The sequence below is a fragment of the Mytilus edulis genome, chromosome 8 (genome assembly GCF_963676685.1).
Source record: "Mytilus edulis chromosome 8, xbMytEdul2.2, whole genome shotgun sequence".
NCBI classification, from domain to species: domain Eukaryota; kingdom Metazoa; phylum Mollusca; class Bivalvia; order Mytilida; family Mytilidae; genus Mytilus; species Mytilus edulis.
Genome location: NC_092351.1, coordinates 41303727 through 41316094, shown reverse-complemented (window position 1 = coordinate 41316094; position 12368 = coordinate 41303727). Strand labels below are relative to the sequence as shown.

General features: G+C 30.4%; 1 protein-coding gene across 1 annotated transcript; it reads left to right on the top strand.

The window, feature by feature from the left end:
• Positions 1 to 1366: 1366 nt before the first annotated feature.
• On the top strand, positions 1367 to 9909 carry LOC139484091 (uncharacterized). The gene is made up of 8 exons (XM_071267817.1): positions 1367 to 1400; positions 2017 to 2217; positions 2968 to 3030; positions 3950 to 4153; positions 4884 to 5045; positions 5354 to 5416; positions 7833 to 8042; positions 9686 to 9909. The coding sequence occupies exons 1-8, from the start codon at positions 1367 to 1369 to the stop codon at positions 9907 to 9909; spliced, it is 1161 nt and encodes a 386-aa protein (XP_071123918.1).
• The last annotated feature ends 2459 nt before the right edge of the window (positions 9910 to 12368 follow it).

The following is a 12368-nucleotide window of genomic DNA, read 5'->3' as shown; positions in this document are numbered from 1 at the left end:
TTAGAAATTCAAATGGGACGTCACTTTGTTCGTTGATGGCTTTGGCTAACTCGGCTGTGTCAGGATTGCTCATTATCTATAACGTAATATAATTATGTTTTAAATGAGGTACATGTAGCAACAGCCAACAAAATCCCATAAATGTCCAAACTGATATTAGAAATATATCTTTGATTATAACTTGGGATATATTATATGTGATATAAATCAAATTGAAAAAGAATAAAAAATTAAAGAAACTAATAAAATTAATAAAACTGTTCTTCTGATTAGTGTATACATTATTACCTCTGCTGGGGGCAGACTAATTGAACAGATCACATCTGATCAGAGATTATTAAATTCTAAATAACATTCATCCAAAATTGCAACATCCTGTACAACCTAAATCGCAAGGCCTTTAGAATTCACTAAATAAGTAATACACGAGTTTAATAAAAGTATGGTTTTATTTTTGTCATTAATACACATAAGTACTGATGTAATTAAACCTTATTAAGTGCTTCCTGTATGCTATATCTTTAAGTTTGACAAAAAATATTTAAATTTGAATAAAATAAATATATATTTTTTAAATTACTGCAACTTTGGAACACATTTTTTTTTGAAAGGTTATCAAGGATTTCTATGTTTATTTATAATGATTTTATAAATTCATGGTTTTACAAAACAAAATATAAATTGAATAAGTTGCTTTATATACTTTTTTACATGTATATGTATTTTATTATATAAAACAAAAAATCACTGATTTATTTACTCAACTGACACTCTAAATCTTTACTAGGCTTAAGTTTAAATGATTACTATTGTTCAGTATATATTAAACCATAAAATATATCTGAAACATTCAAAATTTTTAAATAACATTGAAAATATTAGTCACAATTCAGTTTTTATATAATTTGTTTAAATTTCCAGTTTCTAAATTTATAAAATACAATGTATAGATACAAATAAAGAAATAGGTCTATCTTGGTTAGGAATTGGTCGAGTATGGTTCAGACTAGGTTGATAATGGTTCAGACTAGGTCGAGTATAGTTTTTAGACTAGGTCGAGTATGGTTCAGACTAGGTCGAGAATGGTTCAGACGCGTTTGAAATGGTTAAATACAAGTTCAGACTATTAAGTATGGTTCAGACTACAGTCGAGTATTATTTAGTAAATTTCAGACCAATTCAGACTGGTCGAGTAATAATCAGTACAGTCGAGTACAGATATAGGCCATTTCAGACATTTACTGGTTGTAGTGATTGAAACAGCAAACATGTTGAATATTTCAAAATTGTCCGAACTTCATGAAAGTTAACAAAAATGTTATCCCTCATAAATAGACGCACTGTGTTTTTTTTCGGAATTTCCAAAATGGCTGCGGTTACCTTTGTAAATAGGGAACGAGGTAGTCACTCGCTAATGCTCGCAATTGCAAATCTTGTATTATCTTTTAACTAAAGTTGTGCAAGTAAAGCTGATGCATGCGCTTTATTAATTCAGCATATCACAAACTATTTCTTTCGAGGCTTATTTTCTTTTTGCAAAGGAAATTATAAAAACATTGAAATAAAAAAAAAGATATGTAAGTAGTGATTTAAAATTTATTCATTTTATAGACATGTATTCAGAAATATGTAATGGAATACAAACTATTGTGAATGCAAATTAGGCTATTCATTTGTAAGAACGATACTTAATTGAATAAATACTGTGAATCAAGAATATTTGCGATGGCTTCACTACTGCACTGCGAGAATTTAAATTTTAAAGGTTTCAAAGTAAAAAATATATTTAAATCGTAATAATTGATTTTTCTCCATTGTTCAACTATCGCTATCATAAATCTTTATCACATTTCTAACCTGTTTGTGTCCGTAATGTTATTATTCTTAATTTTGAAATAATGGTTTAATCGGTAGATAAAATTACAAAATAGTTTGTAAAACATCTTACTCTTTAAAACCGAGAGTTCTGTTAAAAACGTGACAATTGCTAATATTTTTATTTCCTTTTATGTACAGCTGACGATCCATGTACAAACTTTACAAAATTAGATGAATGGAAGAGGTCAATAGCAAACACAGCTATGAAATACAGAATATGTGATTCTTATCTTAAATCTGGCTGGTATAAAAGTATTAGTAAAGCCGGTTCCGATATGCCAACAGAATGTCCTAAAGGGGGATTTAGATGTGGAACACATAAACCTATATGGCTGAATGGTAAGTACAGATGTAAAAATAGCATGTTCGTGTCGGTTATCAATTTTGAATTGATGTAAATGCTGACATTTTCCTAATCACATGCAAATTCTTTTTTGAAAATTAAGCAAGATATTATTGGTATTTGTTTAAGTGCATATATAAGGGTTTTATTGTATTTGTCAAAAATAAATATATTTTAATGGTGCTATTCTGTACCATATGTTTAGGTACATATCCAATGAATGGAATAACCAAGACAATTAGAGCCTGTGTATCCGATTATAACAGCTGCTGTGAAAAATCGTATGAGATCAAAGTAAAGAACTGTGGTGGATTTTATGTCTACATGCTTAAACCAACATATGGCTGTTCACAAGCTTACTGTTTCGGTAACAATAACATTTGAGAAAAGCATTTATGAGAGTTGCACATATTTACTTGAAGATTTTTTTCAAATCGTATTGGTATGCTTATATACTAATTCACAACGATATTCATTATTGAATCTAAACATCAGACAATCTTAAAAGTTTATACCTCGAGTCTATTCAATTACCTCTATTTGAGCAAAAGTAATTTAAAGAAATTTCACTAGAAAAGTTAATCAGTTTCGAACAATTTGAAATTAATTACACAATAAGTTTGATTAATCGTTACTTGAATAAGATCGGGATAATTAATCTATGATCGTTATATAAGTTTTTCAATGTATCTCAAATTTCTTCAGATATTTGTCGTTAAAAGCAAAATACATTTTGTTTATTACAGGCAGTGAACTTCCATGTCCAATTGGTTATACTTCAAAAAATGGATTTTCACCTGGATGCAAATGTAAGCTTTAACAATTCTATAATAAAGTTTTCTAAAACATATATTCAAACTTAAAAAATATTGCTTACTGTTTGATTAGAATAAAGTATGATAAATATAAAAACGAAGATGTGGTATGATTTCAAATGAGACATCTCTCCACAAGATACCAAAATGACACAGAAATTAAAAACTATAGGTAACCGTACAGCCTAGGCCACTAGGCTTGCTCTTTGAATCTACAATCCACAAATATAAGAAACAACATCGTACAGATGGTCAAAAGGCTTTATTCATGTCAAAATTAAGTTTTAATGTTATGTTATTTTCCCTTGCATATTAACAAAAGGGAAACATTGCATAAACGGTCAAACTAGGTTCAGTTTGATCTAGGGAACCGATGTAATCCTTCTGTTATAATGATTAGCAGTTGAGACATTCTTATCCTTTTCATGTACTAGTAATTTAGATACTTAGTATTAAAAACTACATTCATTTTCAATCGTTGTATCTATAATGAGTTTATTTGCATTTAAATTCAGGCGACTGAGCTTGTGTACAATTTTCAATCTCCTGTTGATCAAATTCAAATCGGGGAACAACATTAATATGCTCCAGCATGTCAAAAATCTGAAACTGATTTCGTAATTTTCCTATAATGTATTTCGAATATGTTGTGTTTACCTTGCATTAACCTTGGAAATTTGGGTATTGCACACCATGTGATTTAAATGTAAGTATCATCATCGAATAACAAAAACCGTTGATTTGCAGAGTTTCTGATTTTAAACCTGGTGATAACTGTGCTGTATGAGCATTCTCCATTCATTTTGTACCATTCTTCAAGTGTTCTTCTTTATCACCTTTCAATTAAAGTGTATTCATCGATCAATATGTTTCATATATAAGTACCGCACTAAGTTTTTTCTCAATTCCAAAGTTGAAGAATGTCTGTCGGTGAACCACAAAACTATTGACCAATGGCAAAGGTCAACCAAAAATGTTGTTTCTGCTGGACGAATATGTGATTCTGATATTGAGAATGGTTGGTACAGACCAAATAGTAAAGCAGGAAATCTAATGCCGACTAAATGCGTACATGGGGGTTTTAAATGTGGAACAGGAAAACCAATTTGGATGAATGGTAAATTTGTATTTATTCATTTCGTAGTTTTGTGTTTTCTTCTGGCTTTGTTACCCTTTATATTATCATTTTTTTACCACTGTTTCTTTAATAAATACATATTTTCTTTCAGGCAATTAGTGCTATATAATTTAGTACAGGTTTTTTTCGTAAAAAGAAATATGAATACGAATAAATGAAGTAGTTAGTGAAAAGATATGAGGACACGGCGGATATTCATACCTTGTTCAATTGTAACAAATGTATTATCATGTCATTTAAAACTTGTGCATTTTATTTCTAATTTTGAATGACTGCATATGTGTGTTTATTTTGGTATTTAGTTATTAAATTTTTTACAAGAGATAATGTTTTATATAATTGTGGTTTGTTCCCGAATTATCTTCTTCCAAAAAATTGAAAAGAATTCAATAGAATTAAATATTATAAGAAAATTGCAACTTTTTTTATCTTTAATATGTAATTTCATCATAGAAACCTGGTTTAAAAAAAAAGATTTTTGAGATTAAATAAATCCTTACGATTTTGGATCTTCAACTTCGTATTTTAATTTTATTCGATCACCATTAAAGAGTCTTTTGAATACGAAACGGGTATCTGCCGTTTAAAATTTTAAACTTGGTATCTATGCTGAATTTCCAATAATCATGAAAAGAGCTGTACATATATTACTTCCTCTAAAACAGAATTATTGAACCAACGTTTCAAAAACGTATTCATATTCTTACAGGTTCCTATCCAAGTGATGGTTCAATAGTTAATGCAACTGCATGTGCAGCAAGCTACCATGGATGCTGTAATATTTCATATGCGATTCAAGTAAAGAATTGTTCAACATTTTACATCTACAACTTGACACGAACTAATGGCTGCTCACAGGCATACTGTTTTGGTACTTAATTATGACAATAAGCTGTTTAACACAACTGTTACATCGCCTTAACTGTATGAACTTAGTTTGTTTGACAATTGTGGAGATCTGTAGTTCTATAAACCAAAAAATTGTAGATAATTAGAAATATTTTGACTAATGGGTAAATCCAAATACTTTAGTAACTGAATATACTTATCTTTTCTTTCAATACTTATATAATTATCTCCAAAATTAATTGATGACATTTTTGTACAATACTTGATCATTGAATTAATCTTTCGAAATCCAGTTGCTTGTTACTTTTACATTTTTATTTTACTCTGTAGGGTCAGAGATTCCATGCGCAAGAGGAGAAATTTCAGAAACAGGGTATACTCCAGGATGCAAAAGTAAAGCTTTAAAAATAATTTGACCTGCTATATGCTGAAAGTTTATTAAAAATCAACTGTGGATTCATTATTATTCGTTGGAAACCGATTTTGTTATGGGTTTCGTGTCTACATAGGAACCACGAATATAAATATTTAACGAATCACAAATTTGATATAGAAATTAATGTAGACTTCGTCAAACCACGTAGGCAAATATTCACTCAAATGCAGTTTTCTTCAATCCACGAAATTTGATACACACGAAAATATACGAATCCTCAGTATGTTACAAACTACATTTAACTTTTGCTTTAAACTTTACGTGTAAATTAAAATTAAGTTTATACTGTAATTTACTTTTTAATGTTCATGATGTTACAGAAGAAATATTTGTCATAGATGTATAAAAGGCAAGGCAAAATGTGAAAAATCGGACACACGAGTAACATTCCATTAAATAAGTCGAATCACAAAAAAACTGAACTCAGAGGAAAATTTGAAAAGGAGAGTCCTTAATCAAATGGCAAAATCAAAAGTTCAAACATGAATTTTCCTCGGAGTTCAGTATTTTTGTGATTGTACTTTTTATGTGATGTCAGGATCGTAGAATTATTACGATATGTTTTACTTTTAAATCGTTTTTATGGTCAAATATATTCAATAAAGCTCCCATGAAAAATTCGTGGGGATTACTTAAACAAAACCATAAAAACCCCTATTTAATCATAATAGTAGTAACTTTATTCCTAGAAAGTCAGACGTGAAATTGCAATTCTTGTAATGTTGTATCAATAAGAGATACATACTTGACATGCAAGTACTCCTCAACACACAGACACAAAACTGCTTAATCCTTGGAGTACCCAAAACATAAAATTCTTAATTTCGAAAGTTTGAATACGGTAAACGTACTCAAATGAACTACGACTCTAAGGCCTGAAATGATGCTATACAGAAATGAACAACGTACAACGAATCTAATCATGTGTCAATTTGTATTTCTATTATAAATTAAAAAATACGTGGAGCAACAAACGTCAAAGTTATTTAAATACGTAGTGGAATGAACCATTTGGGCATTCTTATTAATTCTATAGAAATTTTGGACTATGTTAAATCTCGGTCTATTTCTGAAATTAATTCTTACATACTTTTGATTTTTTAACCCTGTATGTTAACATTGCCCATGTGAAACTTTAGAGTTGTTTGTATAAATATTGAACGACAAAATATGTGACGTATAAATTTTCTGACGTCAGACACGTTTTTGATGTGTTTTGTCATTTTGATTTTGCCATGTGATTGGGGACTTTCCGATTTGATTTTTCTCAGAGTTCAGTATTTTTAAGAGTTTACTTTTGTTTAGTTATTATATAACCTGATTACAGACAAACTCAAAATCTATTCAATAAGTAATAATTATCCCATGAGAATAACTATTTTACATCCCAGCTGTTTTAGATTAGACGAAAAAACATTACACAATTCATAAAATCTAGCTGAGAACGCCACACAACCGTTATAATATACTTTATATATTACTATATAATGTATACCCTTTATGACCCCCGGACACGATGATTAAATATGAAACCATGTTAACTCGCCCTACTGGCCAATTGGCCCATACTAAATCGCCACTTTCTAAAAAAATCACCTCACTCTTGTTTACCAACTCGCCCCACTTTTGAAAAGGGTAAAATACCATTGAACACAATTATTCTGACAACTCACTTATTCACGAAAAGGATTAAAACCTCATTGAATAAAGCTCTGCCAACTCGCCCCACTTATGAAAATAGTTTGCATCCTTTAAGAATGTAAAATAACTGGTAATCGGTATCCAGTCGTCCTGGTGTAGGAGTATGTGTCGTGGGTTGATATGCTAAAGGTCTTGAGTTCAAATCCTTACATAGACACTGGATTTTTTTCTATAAAAATTTTGAATGATAGTCTTTACTGTACAAATCATTCTTAGTTTGATAGTGGATTTGACATACCCGCCAAAATGTAACAGAACAAAGGAAAGCATGCAAAACAAGAAAAGCAGGTAGGATCCGGCTCAGATCACCCCTGGTAGAACAAATGAGCTGGGATTAATTATGAAAGACGTCGATATTTGTTTAAAATCAAATGTTAGTGAAAATATTCGTTTAGTGATCTTTATTCAAAACTATTCGGTGTTTTCCTTTCACTAATTTAAATGATCAATAGTAAACATTTTTTTTTAAAGCGAACTGTTAAAATTACACCTGAATTGATAGCATTTCCTTTATCGTCAACTTATATCCACATTTATTTATACATTTAACAGAAGCATATATTGTAATCAATAAAAAACGAATATTGTTATTAAAATATTGACAAAAACTATTTTGACTTAACAGTCTTTCTAAAATCACAAACAAAAGAAATAGTGCACGTATTTTTACAGTGGATCCTTGTAATATAATGAACTACAGGCTGCTCAAAGGAGAAGTCAAAAGAACATCAAACTACACTTTGCAACAGAACGATAAACCTTATGACGATTCAGATTTACGTGATGGCTGGTATAGAGTTGAAAGTGCCAGTGGAAACGATATTGTGTCAACTCCTCAGAAAATAAACCAGTGTGGGACAAAATATCCTGTTTGGATGAAAGGTACATACATGAACGTTTAACAAAAATGTTTTATATATTCTCTTGCGTTAAGCTGGTCCATCAGAGAGACAATATCGGACAAATAACCTCATGACTGCGCCAAACACCACGATAGCATTTTATTGTAGGTGTTTTACGTTGATTCAATAATTGTAACGACTTGTCAAATTATAAATTTGATTTGGAAAAATAATATGTATACTGCCTTGTGGTATAATATTCTTAGTAAAGCATATGTAACTGTGCTATACTTGCTATTGACACAACTACCCGCCAGGGACTAAATGACATAGATTCAAACAATTATAGTTCATGGTACGACCTTCAATAATGATCAAAACATATACTTTATATTCAGCTATATTAAGCCTCGACTTGAAAAAATATAACAAAACTATATAAAAAAAAAAAGAACCCAGACACAACAGACATCAACCACCGAAAACAAATGTATTACAGGACTAGTGGCGTCCTACAACAGTATCATCGACCCAGTCGATATAAACACTTATAAAATCACAAGCTTATAATTTGGGAAAGTGTGTAAGAGCGTCGTCTACGGAGTTTTGAGAAGCATCATGAGAGGTTGATTTAAAAAGAGAAGGTTCAGCAAGACCCCCTTTTGGCCCAAAAATATAGCAGTTTTACAAAATTGTGGAATTGAAATGTTTAGCCATTTATTGGAAAATAGAATGCTTCTGCTATATAAATATAGGCTGTTGTTGACAATACAATGTACATATATCGGATATTAGCATCATTTAGTCATGCTAAATTACTGAAATCTTCACAATTTTAGCATTTTAGTTAAATTTTAGACGGTTTCCGTCTTGAATGAAAGTGGCAGCATTCGTGTTCATTCAAAATATTGAAATGTAAGTTGTATTTGATGATCATACATAACATATATAAAGGTTAAGGATAGACACGGATGCGGCCACTTTCATTTTTGACAAAAAACATCTGAAAAGTGACGTTTTTGGCATATTTGATAGATTTTTCATATTTAAGCTTGAATCAGAGCGTTTTTAATGACTAAATCAGTTTAAATCTTTCACAAAAACTAATCAAATCAATTGAAATAGACACTTAAGGGTTTAAAAAGTGTCCAAAATCTTTCGTTAGACGAACATGATATTTGAGGCCACAATCGGCCCTAACCAGACCTACTCCTTTGTCATAAACCACCAATTTATTAAATCGATCTCTATATTTTCCAGAAAAAAGCTAAATTTCATTAGTATAGTAGGCTTTTCATTCATTTAATAAGAAGTAAATACTTATTAATTCATTTTCTTTTTATTTATTCATAAATAGATTAACTTTGCTGTATTGTTTTTCGTTCATTTTTTTTTACATAAATAGGGCCGTTAGTTTTCTCGTTTGAATTGTTTTACATTGTCTTATCGGGGCCTGTTATAGCTGACTATGCGGTATGGGCTTTGCTCATTGTTGAAGGCCGTACGATGACCTATAGTTAATAATGTCTGTGTCATTTTGGTTTCTTGTGGACATTTGTCTCATTGGCAATCATACCACATCTTCTTTTATATACTAACGATTACAACTGAACTAGATATTAAAGTATTAGCGCGATAATGAAGCATTTTATTGATTTTAGCAATTTTTCAACATATTTCCAGGAGTTTTACCACCAGTCCATGAAAAAATAGCAAAACGTGATTTGTGTATGGCAATGGAGGATGGATCATGTCAACGTAAATTGTCAATTCAAATACAGAACTGTGATAAATTTAGAGTGTATTTCCTTCATCATTTGAATATCAGCTTTTCCGGATATTGCTTTGGTGAGAAATATTTGAAAATAGTTACTATGTCTCACAATAACAAAATTCCAATGAAATGAGAACAAACATACTAATCAAAATTATTTTACATTTACGTGTTGTTTATTCTTTAGTTGTCTATGTTGTGACATGTGTACTATTGTTAGTCTGTTTGTCTTTTTCATTTTTAGCCATGGCGTTGTCAGTTTGTTTTAGATTTATGAGTTTGACTGTCCCTTTGATATCTTTCGTCCCTCTTTTACAAATGTTTTAGCAACACAACTGAAAATAAATCTGCAATCATTTGTGTATTAAAAATTTGTACAATCTTGTTAGTAAAAGTGTCCGACAACTACATTATTTGCACACTTCAAAAGAAGGAGTCCAATTTGAAATAGAAATTGTAAGCAAATGTTTTTTTCATTGTCTATGTAAAAATGCATACAAATAACTAAAGTGTCAATATAATTAAATCAGATTGTATAATTGATTACATATGAACAGAAAATTACAATACCCTCGGCATTTTTATCTTATGGGGAAGGAAAAACTGCGTCTCATTTCTTTGTGTTTCTTTTTTTTAAACAATTCAACATCGTTTAAAACAGGGACGCTGTTAATTTATGATCATTTTGAGCATATTTTCAAAAACGATATGAGCCATTAAAGTTCGGTTCCCATTAATTATGATGGAAGTGTTGCAAGACCTTCGTTGATAATATATATTTATTATCCACAGTATTTCAGTTTTAAAAAACATTACGTTAATTTTCATTCGAATTTAGTTTCTTTATATTGAACTTTTGTATGTAACACACTTATTATGAATACTTTAAACAATAACATTAATTTTTGTATTCTACATATCCATATAGGAACTCCAGTAGCCTTATATATTCCACATATTTATTTAAAGAATTTGAAAGTGTTTATTCCTATGCCAAATATTAGTTTTAATTACTAACAACACTTGGTGTAGAAACAAGAATATGTCTTTTTGTTGTTGGGATATACAAGTTCCCAGCCACGTCAACTCTGTGTTTTTGTTAGATGTATTTCAATTTGTATCAATCTGATGAGTTTTTTTATATTTTGTTCTGATTTTGTACTATTACACCACTATTCGAGGTTAGGGGAGGGTTAGGATCCCGCTAACATGTTTAACCCCGCCACATTGCGTGTGTATGTGTCTGTCCCAAGTCGGGAGCCTGTTATTCAGTGGTTGTTGTTTGTTGATGTGTTACCTATCTGTTTTTCGTTTATTTTTTGTACATAAATTAGGCCGTTAGTTTTCTCGTTTGAATTGTTTTACATTTGTCATGTGGGGGACTTTTATAGCTGATTACGCGGTATGATTACGCGATTTGCTCATTGTTGAAGGCTGCACAGCGACCTATAGTTGAACATTTCTGTGTCATTTGATCGCTTGTGGAGAGTTGTCTCATTGGCAATCATACCACATCTTGTTTTGTATATTTTGTTCTAGCCTTTGATCATTAGATTGAAATTTGTTTGTTTGTTTTGATTGATATTGAATTTGGGAGTCTTTCAGTTCAACTAACATTGTCGTTGTAATGTCAACGATTTAAACGTAAACATATGTATAACTTCAAATGCATGTGAATCACAGCAAACATTATTTGAATAAATAATTATTTTCAATTACTTGAAATTGCTAAATGCTAATACAAATAGTTTATACCTACATAAGCTAGCTTCCTTTTTAATTCTTATTTCCTACCTTTTTCAGTCATGTATTGTCTTGTATACATTTAGGTGTCAATTGGTATAAACGTTCTTCTACGTTTGTTTTGTATGCTCTATTTCATACCAAGATCTTGGTTATGTTTGGGTTGCTCATTCTTACAAACATTTTGTAAAATATTTTGTTATTGTTGTATGGCTGTTTTGTATAAGTTAATTGGTTTTCTTGGGATTTTTTCCATGCCTTCTTTTTTTTGTATGTTCACTCGTATTTTTTATGTACGACTAATTGTCAAAACAAGAAGGAGAAGGAACATTCATTTGGTCTCTTGTGGAGAGCTGTCTCATTGGCAATCATACCACATATTCTATTTTATATTCAGTCCACAAGTAAACCTGTACCACATTTAGTTCCTGTAGTAAGCCAGAAAATCTTTACCAAATATTGTTCATAGTGTGTGTTAAGATTTGTCGCGATACCATGGTTTAAATTGTTAATCATGATAATGTAGCAAGCAAACTATTCAATTTTGATTCCGAAAATTTGTTAAATGTTGTTGTGTGTTATAACGTTACTTTAAAAATATATTTTTTTTTAAATTAGGAACCTTACCAGTAAACGTTTTAGTGACAGAAAAGAAAAAAGGTAATGTGGAATGGGTGGAATGTTATAAAAATTGAAGTATAAATCTTTTACTGATTCACTTTGTCCTTATGCCTTTTTGTGTTTCTTTGTTGACATATGTGTTTGTTTAATATCGATTAAGATTACACCACAATGTTGACGGATGTACACCTTATTTATTTTGACATTTTCACCTATCATGTATGTGTT